This window comes from Panthera leo, chromosome B4 (genome assembly GCF_018350215.1).
Source record: "Panthera leo isolate Ple1 chromosome B4, P.leo_Ple1_pat1.1, whole genome shotgun sequence".
In the NCBI taxonomy this organism is placed as follows: domain Eukaryota; kingdom Metazoa; phylum Chordata; class Mammalia; order Carnivora; family Felidae; genus Panthera; species Panthera leo.
This window is the reverse complement of record NC_056685.1, coordinates 40,313,652-40,330,244: the sequence shown is the minus strand read 5'-3', so window position 1 is coordinate 40,330,244 and position 16,593 is coordinate 40,313,652. Positions and strand designations below refer to the sequence as shown.

General features: G+C 48.9%; 1 protein-coding gene across 1 annotated transcript in view; it reads left to right on the top strand.

Moving 5' to 3' along the window:
• ANO2 (anoctamin 2) overlaps positions 1-16,593 on the top strand; it is a 319,011-nt gene that overhangs the window by 104,775 nt on the left and 197,643 nt on the right. The window contains exon 10 of the mRNA XM_042948267.1: positions 4,520-4,584. Within this exon, the coding sequence (XP_042804201.1) occupies positions 4,520-4,584 (65 nt within the window). The remainder of the gene's footprint in view (positions 1-4,519; positions 4,585-16,593) is intronic.

The window sequence follows — 16,593 nt, the reverse complement described above, 5'->3', positions numbered from 1 at the left end:
AGCCCAGAGCCTGACTTGGGGCTCAAACTCACAAACCATGAAATCATGACCTGAGCTGAAACCTAGAGTTGGATGTTTAACTGAGCTACCCAGGCACCCCGCATTTTACACCTTTCTAGAAAGCAGGGCAGCAGGAAGAGAGAGCAGCATGGATGTGGATGGGTCTCCCCTGGCTGCCAGTAGCCACCTAATTCCACATTAGCTGGACCTGCCTGGTTTTCCTAAGCATTCCAGGGAAGTGACCATAATCATCTAATGAGGGCCGCCTTAGCCCTGCCAGCTCCCGCAGCTTCCTCACCCACTTACAGGGGTGCCTAAGGTACATCACTGGAATGTGATTCTCCTTAGCAGTTTTTAAACCCTGGGTCTTGTATTTTCCAGCTTTTGCAGATGATTCTTTTCTCTAGTGGACGGTTATAAAGTGACCCACTAAAAGGTGTGTGAAGAGAGTCAGTCTGTTTTTCTGACCAGAAAGGTACTTTTGTCCTGGGTGTCACTTGAGGATTGATTTTTCTCCTCCTGCACTAATTTTGCTACTGGAGAAGACCGAGATAGTTGAAGTGAGTCACTAAAAATTCAAACAGGTCATTGCAGGATCTGGGAGTAGAATTCCATTCTCTTCCATTGAGTTTGCTCTGTTCCATCACCACCTTTCGGTGGGCTGCAGCTGGCATCTTTCTTCCTGTTGCAAGCCTGGCTCTCGGAGGAGCTCGAGAGGGCCTCGAGTCTCAAGCATCTTGCCATTCTCTGGCATTGCAAATGGTTTTAACAGTCGGGTTCCTTTACAGTCTCATGAAATACTAAAACCAACTGACCCGCTGTCAAGTGTGATCCCCAGGGAGCCCATGGGCTGCTTGAATGCCCTGATCCTTCAGGCAGGGTGGCCCCTGTGGGTCGTTGCTTCCTGCTGTAAAGGTTTAGGGTCAGGCCGACACCCGGGCCTCTGAAATAAGGTACTGTCCATTGAGAGGGAGCTGCGGACCTTCCCGAATCTATTTGCAGGCTTGGTCAGTCGTGAAGAGGACGTGGTGTAGCTCTGAGGGAGAAAGTGGATTTACTAAAAGCTGCATTAGAAGGATCTAGACTCTGCACATGTAAAGGGATTGTTACGAGATACTGTGGATGTCTTCCTGCACCTTCCTCCACCACGCTAATCCCTAGGGGGCAGACTCCAGAGCACGCCTCCCTCCACCCTAACTGCCAGTCTGCTCTGGGACCCCGTAACCTGGGCTTTAGTATGTAAGACTCACTTGGTCTCTAAGTATGTGTGAGTGAACATTTGTAGAGATGGTGAAGGGTCTGCAGCACTCGAGCCAGCCTGGACAGAGCCACGTGGGCATTCGGCCCTCACTGCTGCGTCACTTCCCAGGCTTGGTGTCCAGTAGCTGGAGCTCCATTGCAGGGGCTGCCCCGTGATGTCCTCTGTGTCCATCCTGCCCATCTGCACGGGGCTCACACAGCTCTCTTGGCTCATCCTCACAAACTGAATCTAGCTTTGTGCTCCGAGGGTGCCACGCTGAGAAAGGGACCTCCAGATGTTTCTTGCAGCATGCTCGATATCCCACCAGGGGCAAGGCTTGTGAGCTTGGCTGTCAGTTTGGGCCCAAGCCAACTGTGCCATACTGGTTCTTGGAGTGTTTTTAGTTTTTCCCTCCAGGGCAGTAGCAGATGGATGTTCTCAGGCTCAGGCTTTGGCTTGATATGTGACTCGGAGAGGAATCTGCTCTGGAGGTCAGAACCGGGACGCAGGCAGTGACGACCCACAGCCCTCAGGGGAGTCCTTGCTCTTACCTCCTGACGCACGTCGGCCTCCCTTTGGGCCACAGATGATGACAGCCAGGTGCTGGTGAGTGCAGGGATTGCACTATGAGAGGGAATAAAGACCCAGGGCAGTAGTAGCTCCCCGGACAAAGGGGGGGAGGAGGTGGTGTAATAGGAACAGTGAGATTAGGTTATACGCCACCTGCCCGGAGTGAGCGGCATCCAAACTCACGGATTCACATCCTGCTCTGCTGGTCATGGCGCTGCGTCGCTTTTCGTGTGTGGGTTTCCTCCTCTGCAAGTGGCGGTGACTAAGGCTGCTCTGTCAGGGTCCATGTGGTTTCGGGTTCTGTTCTGTAGTGGTTGGGAGGTATGATGATGATAGAAGTCTTTACCCATTAAGGAGGAACGCCAGTTCTTATGTCAGTTTACTTAAAAAGCATGTCTTTAAAGGTTCTCAGGTGAAAAGGATGGCTTCCTAACGTACAACTGGATATCTAAAATACCTAGTTAGAGCAGGGTCTCCTTGACAGAATTCCTTATGAATTCTGTGTCATGTGTAAGGACGTGTGATGTGTAAGGAGAATAAAGAACATTAACAGGATGGCCAGTGTATTGTCAAAGCTTGACGTCTAGCTTGATTTGTCAATGCTAGACATATAATTCAGTTACACGCTAATATCTATTCGGCTTGGGTATGTAGATGACGTCTAAAAACGGTTCATTACCAGATCACTTCATTTCCAGGCGGATGAGCTGTGAAGCTCACCGGCGAAGTGTTTGAAACCAAAATGCGGTTTGCTGCTGGGATTGACACCTAGGTTTTGTTAACTTCTAGAATGTGGTACACTCAGGTGTTGCCCCCACAGCTCCACAGAAACCCCTCTTGTCAAGGTCATGCGTGACCTTACAGTCACCGAGTCCGGAGGTCACTGCTCCATTCTTATCTGACCTGACCCATCAGCAGTGTTTGGCACAGCTGGTCATTTTCTTCGTTTTGAAACCAGTTGTCCCTTGGTTTCCAGGACACCACACACGTCTAGCACATTCCCGGCTGCTCTGCCGTCTCCTGTGCTGTTCATCATCTCCTTGCTCTCTGACCATTGCTGCACTGGGGCCCTGATGTCACGCCTCTTCCTTACCTACTTCCTCTTCCTTGGTGGTTAGATCCTTAGTTTAATGACCTTATAAGTCATCTCTGGCCTGACACCTCCCAAATGTACATCTTCTTTGTAAAGGAGATGGACTCTCCTTTGAACTCCAGAAGCTTACGTCCAGCTGCTTACTCAGTAGCCCCATGTGGATGCCAGAAGGGCATCTTGGATTAGCACGTGCCAAACGGAACTGGTTCTGCCTTGCTGACTGGTTCTTCCCACAGTCTCCCCACCATAGCGCATGGAGTCACCATTCACTCAGCAGCTCAGGCCAGGTTCTCCATCTCTCATTCCACATCCAATCTAACAGTAAATCTTACTCTACATTTAAAATATAAAGTGGAATCAACCACTTCTCATTACTTCCCCCACTGCCTCTGTGGCAAAGGCCACCATGATCTCTTCTGGACCGCTGTGGTAGACCCCCTACTCCTATGCCAGCTCTTAGTCTCTTCTCCACACAGCAGCCGGAGTGGGAGGTCTGTAGTCAAGGCAGGCTGTTTCTCCCTACTCCGGCAAATCTCCCCTCCTGGCTTCCTTCAAAGTCCAAAGGTTTGGGCATGGCCTACAAGCCCATGAGTGATCTGCCACCTCAGTACTTTCTGACATTATCTCTCATTTTTTGCCTCACAGTCACACTGCCCTGGAAGTGCAAACAGGCTTCCCTGTTTTCCCTAGGATATAACGCATGCACTGTCCTCAGGGCCTTTGCACAGGAGAGCACTTTTCTGCCTGGCATATTCCCTCACTTCCTCAGCTCAGAGGTCACTTCAGAGAGGCCTTCCCTTGCCATCTATCTAAAATAGCATCCTACTCTACTCCACTGCCCTTTGTATTCTATTCCTTTGCCTCAATTTGCTTTTCCTAAAGCCATTTATAAATCTATTTTTTTAAAGTTTACTTATTTATTTTGAGAGAGAGAGAGAGTGAGAGAGTGAGCATGTGTGCAAGCAGGGGAGGCGAGGAGAGGCAGAGAGAGAGAGAGAGAGGGAGAGAGAGAATCCCAAGCAGGCTCTGTGCTGTCAGCACAGAGCCCGACACAGGGCTCGAACTCACACATCATGAGATCATGACCCAAGCTGAAACCAAGAGTCAGATGCTTAACCAACTGAGCCACCCAGGTGCCCCAAGCATTTATAAATCTTACATGTTGGTGTGTTTCTGTTTGTTTCCACACATCAGGGTGTAAGCTCCATGACAACAGTGATTTTGTTTGGTTTATAGCTATATCCAGCATCTGGCACGTAGTGGATGTTCAATAAATACGTTAAATGAGTGAATGAAAGCAAGCCAGGACTCATTTTCCTGGATGAAGCAAAGCAAGGGAATAAAGAAGGTGGGGTTATGATTGTCAAGCACTGCCCCAGAGTGTGATAAAGGTCACCTCTATAGCCAAAGAGGAAGTCAGCCTCTGTAGCCTCCTGCCTTTGGATATCTTTCTGGTGGATCTCGTGAGAATTTTCCTAGAAGCTGAACTTTGGGGATTCAATTTTGATTTGCTACGGTGGTTTGGGGCGCTAAAATTTTGACTTGCTAGGGTGGACAAACAGGTGAACAGTTGTCCCCCTGCACCTCTTATCTGTTTCCCTGTTTTTCTTGTTTAGCTGCTGTATCAAGAATGGGCACGCTACGGAGTGTTTTATAAATTTCAACCTATTGACCTCATCAGGTAAGATCTGGGGGGCACTCTTGGAAGGACCCTAGAGATGCAGATTCTGAGAGGCACCTGTCAACCCTCTTAACCCCTGGCAGTCTGTTGGCCAAGGAGAGGGATCTGTTTTTCTAGGCTATGATTGTCCTGCTCTATGTCTGATGCATGAGGAAGCAGCTCAGGGCAGGGAGGGGAATGGGGTCTGTGTGGGGCAGCAGTTAATGTTCATTGATATACCATGATTTCTGTCTCTCAGCATATAGTCTCTCTTTCCCTGCCTGTGTGTGTGTGTGTGTGTGTGTGTGTGTATGCAGCTATCACTCTTACTATTGTCCTTCAGATTCATCCTGGAGGATAGGGTGAAGCAGATCTGGGGTTATGCCCAAGTGGCCATGGTGTTGACCAAGAGAAGGGAAGACCTGACTAATCACGTGAGGAATAAACTGGCTCTTCTGACAGGGAATGTCAGCTCTTTATGGCTTCTTCACATTAGAAGGGAGAAGAGACTGGAATCCCTCCCTTCAATGCTGCCCCTCAAATGATGTCTTGGTACCTTGAGAGTTTCCCTAGCTTCTACAGAACATTAGTGAAAGTCCTTTGAGAGAACGTACTAGAATGCTGTGGGTCTGACTAGCCTCAAGTGGGTTGAGGACTCTGGAGTCTCAGTGGGCTGTCTGAGCCCAGCTTCATTCCCAGCTGGAATGTTGGGAGGCAGCACTGTGAAGCGGGAAAGCACTGAGCTGAGAGTGGAGGCCGGGCCTGCCATTGTGGGCTGTGGCTTCTTTGGGCAAGCCACGTTCCCTCCATGGTCATCGGGATCCTGGTTATCGTAAACTGAAAAAAAAAAAAAAAAAAAAAAAAAGAATAATAAATTGGGAGGCTGAACTGAGGGATCTGTGAGGAGATTTGGTAGCACAGGCCCATTTGGAAAAGATGGGAACTTTTGGCCTCATGACTGCCATAATGGACTCACTGCCACACGGTCACTTGTGGCTCTTCTAATGAGCTAATTAATCAGCCAGTAAACACAGAGAGTGTTCCTGGCTAATTGCCCTGGGCTGGGATTGTGAGGGGGGCAGCAGCCAGAAGGATTGTGTCCAGAGGGAGGGATTCCAGCTTCTTCTTGGAAGAAGAAAGCAGCCTGGGGGCCGCAGCTTGGGTAGGTTCACCTCCCACACAGAGATGTGACGGCCCGCCCAGGGAACTGGGAGCTTGCTTGGATGTCTCTTGACAGCAGGTGTTTGTTCCAGCTGAAGACTGTTAACTGAAGTGCTGGGGTCGCAGAGCAGGGCCATGGGGTGCCTGTGACTGAGGCTTCCTCACCCCACACCTCCCATTCCCTGGCTGCCTTGTCTGAAGCACTGGCCACCTAGATTGTTCTCTGGGCCACACCAAGGCTGTTTCCTCCATGCTTGGTGGGCTTTGATCTTCCTCCTTGCATCCCAAGTGGCCACCCACTCTGTCGCCTGTTTTCTCCAGCTACATACTCGTTTTTACAAAATATGATGAAAAAATAAGAATTTTCCCTACCAGAGAGCCTTGTCTTTTCCCCCAGAGACTTCAGGTGACTGGCCGCCAGCTAAGTGGAAAAAGGCTCCAATGTGCACTCAGTTTTGGCCACCAAAGCGGCCTCACCTGCAGGGGAAGAATTACCTTTGGAGCAAAGCCTTGCTCTGGGGCCTGGCGGTTCCTGAGGACACAGAGCTCAGATCTGTCTAGACGGGGCATGGTGTGCTGTGGAGCTGGAGGCTGTCCACTGCTCCTCATACATCAGATGGCTCAGGGAGCTCCCACAGCTCCTGGGTGAGGCCAGTGGCTTGGCTGGTTTGGCTGGGAGGGAGGAAGGCTGGAGCCTCAGGCATCCCTCTGAGGCTGGCTGTGGGGGAAGGGAAGGGGGTCACTGGGTGGTGTATGGGGGTTGTGGGGGGGGGCTGCTGTCCACCCAGTGGTATAAGAAACTCTCCAATTTCAAGGAGCTGCTGGAAGGAGAAATTGACAGTAGTGGGAGAGAGGGAAGGGCCAGGGGCATTAGGGGCGAACAGAGTAATAGGCAGGGAAGCAGAGACAGGTAAGCAAGACCAGGGTGTGAGAGGGGTCATGGAGAGAAAAGAGGGTGCAAGGTGTGGGAAACAGCTATCCACACCCAGCAGGCACCACCCTGGACTCCTGTTACATTGCCTTGCAAATGGCCCAGCTCACCTTGCCCGATTCAAAACCACCTCCTTTTTCCTCTTTATCGGCGGCCCTCTTTCTCACCTGCCACTTCCCTGCTCTGACACCAGGTCCTGTGGGTGCTTCTTCAGGGCCATCTCTCTTCAGCAACTTCTCCATCTTTCCTGCCACCGCCTGTCAGGACCCACCCGGCCTGTGCATAGTCCAGCCCCTGGCCGGCCCCCACACTGTGTCAGTGTTGTTCCATTGCTGCTTACTAACGTGGACCACACCCTCTTTGGGCCTCATGTAGAAATTGTCTCCATGTGCTTGTGTTGAAAGGCTGGCGGAAGCAGGAAGTCCTCTATAAGTTGGAAATGACAATTCATACAGAGGCTTACGGGAGGCATTTCCCGCCTGTTTCCTTGGACACTCAGCTCCTTCTTTTCAGTACTGATCTTCTGTTCCTCCTGTGGATCGCCAGTGCTCCTCCTTCATGCCAACTATTTGGAATGTTCTAAAGCATCGACCAGTTGACAACTCGGTGGGGGTGGGAGATCTGTGTGCATTTGAAAGCCCCAGTACTATCTTTCCCCTTTCAAAGGCCTTCAAGCCTAAACTGAAAATTTGGGGTTTGAGGCCCCTTTCCCAGGTGTTAGAAGTTGACAGAGGGGAGGCAAGTTACCTTTCCCTGCACCCCTCACCCCTGCCTCCTGCTGCACCTTCATTCGTGCCCAGCAGGCTGCACTGTGAGACTGCTAATGGGTCTCTCCCAGCCCAACAGGGCTCTCCACCCCTGGATCCTGTCTTTGCTCTGGAAAGCTTGGGTGGGGCCTGCAGGCCTGAGCTGTATGTGTGTATGTGTGTGTGTGAGAGAGAGAGAGAGCATTGCCTGGAAGGTTCCCCAGGGAGGTATCCAGCAGGGATACCACTCTCAGTAGCTCTCTCTAAGAACTTGCAGCCAGCAGCACTTGTGCCCTGGTAGAAACACAGCTTGTGACCAAGACAATGGATGAAATGATGCCTTAGCTGGAAGGAAATGACTCTTCTGGTCCCTTAGGAGCCATAAGAGGGTCCTCACAGCCAGAAAAGTAGATTTTTTTTTGTCTATACTGCTCTAGGTTAACTCCCCAACATCCCAGGAGGGAAACAGCCTTTATTTTCCGGGGAACCTGGAGGCCTGGGGCCTTTTGAATTTGTGCAGGTGTGATCCACTATTAGGGCCATGACCTGTCTTTTCACTAAAATTAATGTCTGCTCACAGGCTGATTTTCTTAGCTGGAAGGTTTTGGTATGGATCAGACAAAGCAGTAGGCTTTAAGCTGAGTTTGACTTAGCTTCTAACTATGTTGAAGTTGGTATACAAAAATTTTATTTTAAGCCCATGCCGCTGCTTGCCCATGACTTTGTGAGGAAGAGAGGGGTCCAGAAGTCTCCCAGGCTTAGCATGACTGCAGTCCATTGACTTTGGGGAATTCATCAAGAGGATAATGCATGGACGGCCTCGGGTTTGCCACACCGAATCAGGATTACAGTCTGGAGAGGAGTGATTGACTCTTACTCATTACTTAAAAATTTTTTAAAATCTTTATTTATTTTGAGAGAGAGACGGAGTGTGAGCAGGGGAGCTGCTGAGGGGAGGGAGACACAGAATCAGAAGCAGGCTCCAGGCCCTGAGCTGTCAGCACAGAGTCCGACGCGGGATTTGAACTCACGAACCGTGAGATCATGACCTGAGCCGAAGTTGGACGCCTAACCGACTGAGCCACCCAGGCACCCAGACTCTTACTCATTACTTAATGCCCACTTCATGAGTGAGGCTTCCTAGAAATCAGGCCTTGGGCATGGAACCCGTCCATGTGGCAGCTCTGGAGTTCTCTTCAAAACGTCCTGGCCTAAAGTCTTGAGACACGAACACTTCCACAATGACTTGAGAGTGATTTCTATGGGGTCACACCATCTCCGCAGCCTTTGGGGCTCATCTGTGAATAGCAAGAGCGGCCCTGTGCCCCCACCTTGCTGCACATCTCTGCCATCTTAGAATCCAGCCCTCTCCAGCCCTGCCCATGGGGAGCCTCTCTGGAGCCCTGGCATCACAGGAATTGCCTTTCCCTCCTCCTCTGCAAGGCGGAGGTCCTTGTCCTTGCCAGAGTTCTCCAGGACAGCCACTAGATGGCTGTGTGATTTGATCTGTCCCTCTCGGTCTTGGGGCCCTACTTCTACCCCCCTGAAATGTGACCCATCCAAATCCCTCCAGAAGGAAGACAGAGGAAGCCACATTCTTTCTTAGGAGGCTTCTCAGCAGGCCAGGCTCAGGAAGGACCGGCCGCAGCTGGTTTGGGGGAGGGACTGGAGAGGAAAAAATGTTGATCAACCCGTGATTAATTATTTCCTGAGCACTGCTGCCTCCTCCTTGATCCTTCTCTGGGATTTATAAAGGCAGTTCAGTCCAACGCAGTAAGCATTTACTGATGCTTACAGTGAGCAAGTCTCTGTGCTAGGAGGCATGGGGAGGTGCAAGATGAATAAGGTGGGGTTTGTGCCCTAAAGATCTAGCAATTATGTAGGGAGGTAGATGTGTGCAAGGCAGGATGAAGTGAGGGCTTAAAAGGATTATAACTTAAGTACAAACATAATACTGCAGGACAGCAGATGAAGAGTAATTGCTACTAGCAGAATAAGGGAAGGCTTCCTGGAAGAGGTGGCACTTGAATTAGAAATGTTACTTTCTGAAGGACTGAGGTTAAAGGACATGAATGTGTATTCATGGCCAGCCTGGGCTGCCCTTTGTATGGATTTACTGTTTAGCCTGATACTGATGGCTGGAAATCCCACTGACTCAAAGCTAGATCCCTCATGGCTGTTGAGTGAGAGCCGTTAGATCAAAAAGTTGACTTACAGGTCTCACCTGTGTAGACTCTGTGCCGGTCCAGCCCGTGTCCCTGGCTCCGCCCTGTGAATTAGCAGAGAATTGGAAGGAGGTGAGGCTAGATCCAAGGGAGGGGAGACCAAGGAGAGACGAAGTGCAAGGCTAACACCTTGGTATTTGCATGGGTCCCAGCATTTGAAGTATTGGATTTGGCGGGGCAACCTTTTGCAGACTGGAAAGAAGTAGTATCTTGTGGGCCTGAAGAATATTTTTCCTTTACCTCCCGGGTTGGGGGAACAGAGTAGACACAGAGCAGCAGGCAGTAGCTGGTTGGGGCAAGGCAGAAACAAGGATTGTAATGTTCTGTGCTGTTATATTCTGGCCCATTGTACAGGTCAGGAAGTAAGCCAGGCTGTTTATTAAATGTAGCTGGGACAGGGTTCTTGCTTCCCCCACTGAGAGCCACTGTCCTTCAGGTGCAAACCCCCCCCCCCCCCCCGAGGGAGAGCAGTAGGTCTGTGGTCAACCTGTGGACAAGGAGTTGGAATTCAGTGCTCTCCACTCCAGTCCAAGGCTGTGCCTGGAGGCCAGCTTGGTCTTACGAGGGTGGCCTCCCAAACCTCAGAACAGCCTTCCATGGATGGTGGCTCCTGTTTCAGATCAAACTTCTAATCTTTCTGCCTACAGTATCAGCCATATGGTACAGATGGTGGATCCCAAGTACCAGGAGGCCACACACACACACACACACACACACGCACGCACGCACACTCCCCATGGCCACCCAGAATTCCATGGGCAGAACCGGGGAAAGAACAGGTTGTCTGGCTCACGGCTTATTGCCTCCTTGACTCTCTTATGTCCAATTTCCCAGGGAAGAAGAGAGGCTGCTGTTATTCTAAAAATACATGGCAAGCTATATTTTCCATTTTCCCCTTGGGCCCTTGTGAGCAGTAGACTCTTAGCTACCCAGAACCTCTGGGACCAAACCATACCGGCAGAGGAGGAATGCACTTAGGGGCCGCCACCCCAGTGCCTAGGCCTGGAATGAAAGGATGGAGACTTGCTCTCACAGCATATTCCAGCAAATGCCCAGCCTCTGCTTGATTTCTCTTGTAGTAGAAAGCATCTTGCCTCAGGGGTCACTTGTTTTCTCTGCTGGACATTTCTAGTCACTAGGAGATCATGGAGCCGGAGCAGGAACTTTGCCTATTTCCCTCCTTCGGATTCTAGTTCAGCTCCCTGGACTTTTTTTTTCTTCTACATAAAATGCTCCTGGGCCTTTCTGCATGTCCTTGTGTGACACGGGCTCTTCAACAGCCTCATCATCATGATGCTTCTCTTCGGGACTCACTGGCCTTGGGGTACTCAGAGCAGGGTCCTTCTGCACACATTAGCTAGTGTAGTTGAACCAACACATATTTTGCACTGACCATATGTCAGACATTGGTGCTGGATGTATGGAGATGAGTTAAGCATGGCCCCGTTCTGAGGGAGCTTAAGTTCAAAGTCAAATCTCTAAGCTTGTAGATGACCACTAGGCTTTTCTGGGAAATGAAGGGACAAACTGATGGAGAAATTTACAAAAAGTAACTGTGAGGCTGTGAAAACTAGCATATGGAAAAGATCATGAGGGGAAATTGACCCCCAAACTAGTCATCTGCAATGATGGGCTTAGGGGTATCAGCCATGCCTCAGGCAAAGATTGTTGGGAGGTGACCATAACTCTTTCTAGACATATCCATGTGATATGTCACAGTACCCACAGACCCTGGAAATCCTCAGGAAACATTTTAGGATCACATAACTTACCAAATCATGGCAAAGCCTCACATGTGTCTAACTGAGGTCATTGTGTCTAAAGAAAAAACTCAGCCGGGCTGGAAATATTTCAGGGAAGGGAAAGTAATGTGATCAAAGATTTGGAGAGGACTCATATGAAGACAGACTTAAACAAATAAGAGCTCCCTATCCAGGAAGGAAATGGAGAAGGAGTAAGGCCGCCACTTACTAAGTTAAAAGATGGATAGAGTGTGCATGTGTTTAAGTCCTGAGGCGCTTGCTTAGGGACATTCTCTTAGGTGAGGAGCAGTGGGTTAAGAATGAAAAGAACTCAATTTTAGCTTCAGCTTTGTTTCCAGTTGATGTAATGTCTGGACAAGCTGTCTCCCAAACCTCAGTTTCCTCAGCTATGAAATAGGGACCATAACACCTGTCCTACCTGGCCAGTGATATTAGTTTGAGGACTGTGATAAAGTATTGCACAAATACTGCGGTGATGGACATAGGTTTGGTTAAGCGAAGCTATTATTTATCTGCTCCCTAGAGGAAAACGATAGTATTCCCTAGGCTAGCAGAACTTTACATAGCCCTTCAGCTCAAGAGTTTTGACAAATATTGCATAATCATAGGACTATGCTTTCTCATTATAAATCAGTGCATTGCAACTGTGCACTTTGTGTGTGTGAGCTCTGTGCCTCCCAGTGACCCTGCAACATGAGTATTCTTACCTCCATTTTATAGATGGGAATACTGAGCTCAGTAAGATAAGGACCTTTCCCAAGGCACAGAGCTGGCAGCCCATCTGGGATTCACACCCAGACCTGTCTGATTACAGAAACTATATTTTTTCCCTTGTAGCATGTGGCTGAAGGTGACACATGGCTCCATCCAACTGGACGTCAGGCAAGCTGGGTTTCCAGCTATCTGGTATTAATCTCTGAGGGAAAACTAGTGTGGGCTCCTGGTGAGTGGAGCTCACTGGCTATAGTCAACCTCTGCTTTACAGTGGTGACATGGTTATGAACAGTCCCCTGGGCATGGCAGGGGTGATGGGCCACTCTTGGCTTGTTGAGCTGGAGAGAATCATTTGTGCCTCTGTTAAGCAACCCCAGAACGCCATGCTTTTGATTTCTCAATCAAAAGCAGTCTTTTTTTGCAGTCTTTTTGCAGTCTTTTTGTTCTGACTTCTTCCATGTTGTCAGGTTGTTAGTTGTCACTTCTTGGTCTTGTCAATCGAGTAGCTCCTGCCCAACTCCAACGTGCTGCTGTGTCTTATTTGCAGGTTTCGCAACCAGACACCCCAGCAGGTTCGCACTGTGTACCAGGTGAGACTCTTCCACAGTCTGTCCCAGAGTCTGGCTCCTGGCTCCTGTTAGGTGTGGGATTTTGTGGAAGGTCTGCCTTTGTCATGGGAATGTCTTCTTTTTGTTCCCCAGTGAGAGTGAAATGGTGTTTCTGAAGCTCAGGGGGCCTCAGAGATGGGACCAGAATAAGTGTGATGTCATCAGGTCACAAGAAACCCAGATGATCAAAGATTATTCTCAAAATAGAACTCTGTTAACAACACGGTCTTTGCATCATGGGTCTACTGGATGAAGAACTTTGCCCTGGGTGTGGCATCACAACTAAAAGAAATGGGGGAGCAGGAAGCTTGAAGTGTTATGTTGGGACACAAGGTGCTCATAATGGAACGCTGCTGATAGAGGTCACAGAGCTGTAAGTAGTGCCCAGCAGGTAGCTGACACACCAGATATATGTTGATGTGCAAGGAACAGGTGGTAGAAGGTTTAGAAGGGGTAGTGCCTGGATTTAGTGTGGTTTTTGAGGGAAACATGTAACTTACGGAGCAGGTGAGTTTAGAGTAGAAAGCAGAGGTATGAAGGAGAGAAGAAATATGGTCGGGAGCTTTACAGGACTCTGATAAAGGCATTTGTGGTCAGGAGAGACCCAAGAATGGCCAAGGCTGAGGAAGCGCTGAGAAGAAAGCACAGTGCTACGGGCAGTGGTTGGAGGAGACGTTTGAGAGAGTGCGGCAAGAGAGCCTAGACAAAGGAGTCACGACAGTGGAAAACCAAAGGGGATGCTGTCAGATGGCTTCTCTGGAATGTAGGCAGGTGGCAAAACAGGGCTCACGAGGGTTTCAGGACTCGTGCACTCCTAGCTGTGAAGTGGTAGCAGGCAGTTTCTCACCCACTCTCTTGGGAAACTTTGGGCAAGTCACCCAGCCCCTTTGGACCGGGTGCAGTCTCTCTCCCTGATGGAGAGAGGGGGATCTCTTCTCTTCTGCAAAACCTCTAGGCTGACCGTGGCAGGTGCAAGCCTGTCTGCGGAAGTCGGGGACCTCAGGTAGATCTGAGGCACTGCTCTTGCCCTAGCAAGAGGGAAGGGACTAGCATGTGGATAAGTTACCATGGACACGGCCCAACTGTTTGATCCCGTGAGCCACTGTCTCACCACGTGTCTCTGGAACCCTTGAGCTCCCTGTTCCTGCTAATGATATTCCCTTGAGTGATGTTCTCCACCCACACCACATGGGTATGTAACCAACATAAACAGAAAACGTCTTAACACATTGAATAACATTGGCGGAACACACGTTACAACAACAACCACAAGATAGCTAAATTTAATTAGCCCGGCACGCCCAGGCTTTTCGCAGAGGGACATGCCTCTGTTTTAGAAACGGAAAACCACAGCATTTTGTGGGTCTGGAAGTCACAGACATAAGCAAGAAACAAAATAAAGCAAAACAAAAAGCTTCAAGATCCCTGCCTGGGAGGTTGCTGTCCTCCAGTACTTTTGAGATTATCTAAGGTATTCAAAGATATGAGTGGTTGGCTGACTGCCAAGGATTGCTGTCTGCCTCTGGCAGAATGGTTGATGCAAACTTTGAAAGATGTGGCACCTAGCTTGGGTCACCCAGCCCATTGAAGGGACTCAGGAAAACTCATCTTGAGGGCTTAGGCCTCAGGGTTGTTGGCTTCACCGCGTCAGTTTCTCTCGTAGAATCCATACTCAACTGAACACAAGAGTGACAGAGAGAGGATTAAAGGACTGGGATTTTCAACTTTTTATGTGGGCATTTTTGTCCAGATGAGGGTAAAGACAATGGCTGATTTCCAGCTCTTATCAATAACAAAATGGCAGTATTGCCTTCGGTTGATATTCTGCCCAATCCTCAACCTTTGGTCAGGAAGGCAAGCTGCTCAGTGGAGAGAAGAACCATCCTAAGGGTGTCTCTTTGCCCCACTCATGGACACTCAGCCTCCTGGAAGCCCCACCTGATGCACCTGATAGAGATTCCTCTTACCTGTGGAGCTTCATTCCCCTTCACTTCATTCATCCTCCATGCTTACTCCATGATCTGTTTCCCCTCTTTGTCAAATCCTGTGAGATCGTATCTCTCTTTGGAATACTAGCCCTTCTCTGAAGGCTTAACACCATCCAGTCAAATCCTGTGAGATCATATCTCCTTTTGAATATATTAGCCCTTCTCTGAGTGTTTAACATCTAACTATGCAGTTGGGAAGAAGACTCCATGTTTTTGGGGAAGAGATTTAAGAAATCCTGTAATTCAGTTCAGTTTTATCCAGTGGGTTCATTGAGCGCCTTCCCTGAGCCAGGCACTGTTTTAGGCACTGTAGTTAAAAATGGCAAAAAGATAGGTAGCTATGGGCTGACTTTGGGTGATTACATTATTTATCATCTACCTGGAACACTTTTAAGAGTAAAGGTGAGCACTATTAATAATTATGCTGAGTGTACTAGTCAACTATTGTCATGGTAATGCTGCATAACAAAGTATCCCAAGGTCAGTAGCTTACGACAGCGGTCACTTATTTGTCTTGCTCACAGCGGTCACTTATTTGTCTTGCTTGTATATCTGTTGGTTGAGTGGAAAAGCTCTGCTTCAGGCTGCGGGTTGTCTGGGCTTGGCTCCAGACCTCAGACTGTTCAGGTCTTCATAGTTGTGTACATTCTCCTTAGATCAGAAGCTACCTGGGGCATGTTCTTCTCGTGGTGAATCACAAGAGCACAAGCAAAGGAATGGAAACACATAGCACCTCTTAAGGTATCACCAACATCACATTTGCTACTGTTCCATTGGCCAAAGAACTCACATAGCCAAGCACAAATCTATGTTGCTGGGAAGTTAATATTGGCTGAAAACCAATTTGACCTACCACACTGAGACAGCAAGTGTAAACCAGGACTGTCCCGGGAATATCTAAACCTGTGGTCCACACTAGTCTGATCTCCTGGGGCTTGTGATCTAGTAGGGAACACAGATAATATATAGTTAATTTTAAATGTGGCATGGTTTACAGTGGAGGATCATGGAATGTGATGGGAATAAAGATGTAGGGTAATCTAGCCTAGGTGGAGAAGGACTCACTAAGGAAGTGACTTTGAACTAAGTTTTCTTAAAAATTTTTTAATGTTTATTTGTTTTTGAAAGAGAGAGACAAACAGAGCATGAGCAAGGATGGGGCAGAGACACACACACACAGAATCCAAAGCAAGCTCCAGGCTCTCAGCTATCAGCACAGAGCCCGATACAGGGCTCGAACTCATGAACTGTGAGCTCATGACCTGAGCCAAAGTCAAATGCTTAGCCAACTGAGCCACCCAGGTGCCCCCAACTAAGTTTTGATACATGAGTGAAAGCAAAGATAAGCCAGGCAAAGGTAAGCAGAGTAATGGCAATAGCTGATATTACATGGTCCTTCCTGTGTGTTAGGCACTGCTTAAGCTCTTTGCATTTGCTAACATACAACAGCCCTTTGAGATAGAATCACTATAGTCCTTTCGCAGATGAGAAGTTAAAACACAAAGAGATTGTGAAGTCACTCAGGGTCACACAGCTAGTAAGTAAGAGGTAAGATTTGAACTCCTGAGTCTGGCTTCAGAGCTAGTTCTCTTCACCACTGTGTATACTGCCCCACTGTTGGAAGAGAGTGCATTAGGTCTGCAGCAAGGGGAGTGATAGGGGACCAGGCTGGGGTGAAGCAGGACTCAGGTCCTAGAGGATCCTGTAGGCTGGTTGAGGATTTGGGGCTTTATCCTAAGGAAAAGAGTACGTCCTTGAAGAGTTTGGCTTATGTGGGTGCACTTGTGTGGACGACATTAACATGATCTGGCTGGCTTTTACTTTTAAAGGACCTGAAGTTCTTCCTTGTGGGGCACTAGAAAGAGATTGCACATTTTGTGCCAGACAAGATGGA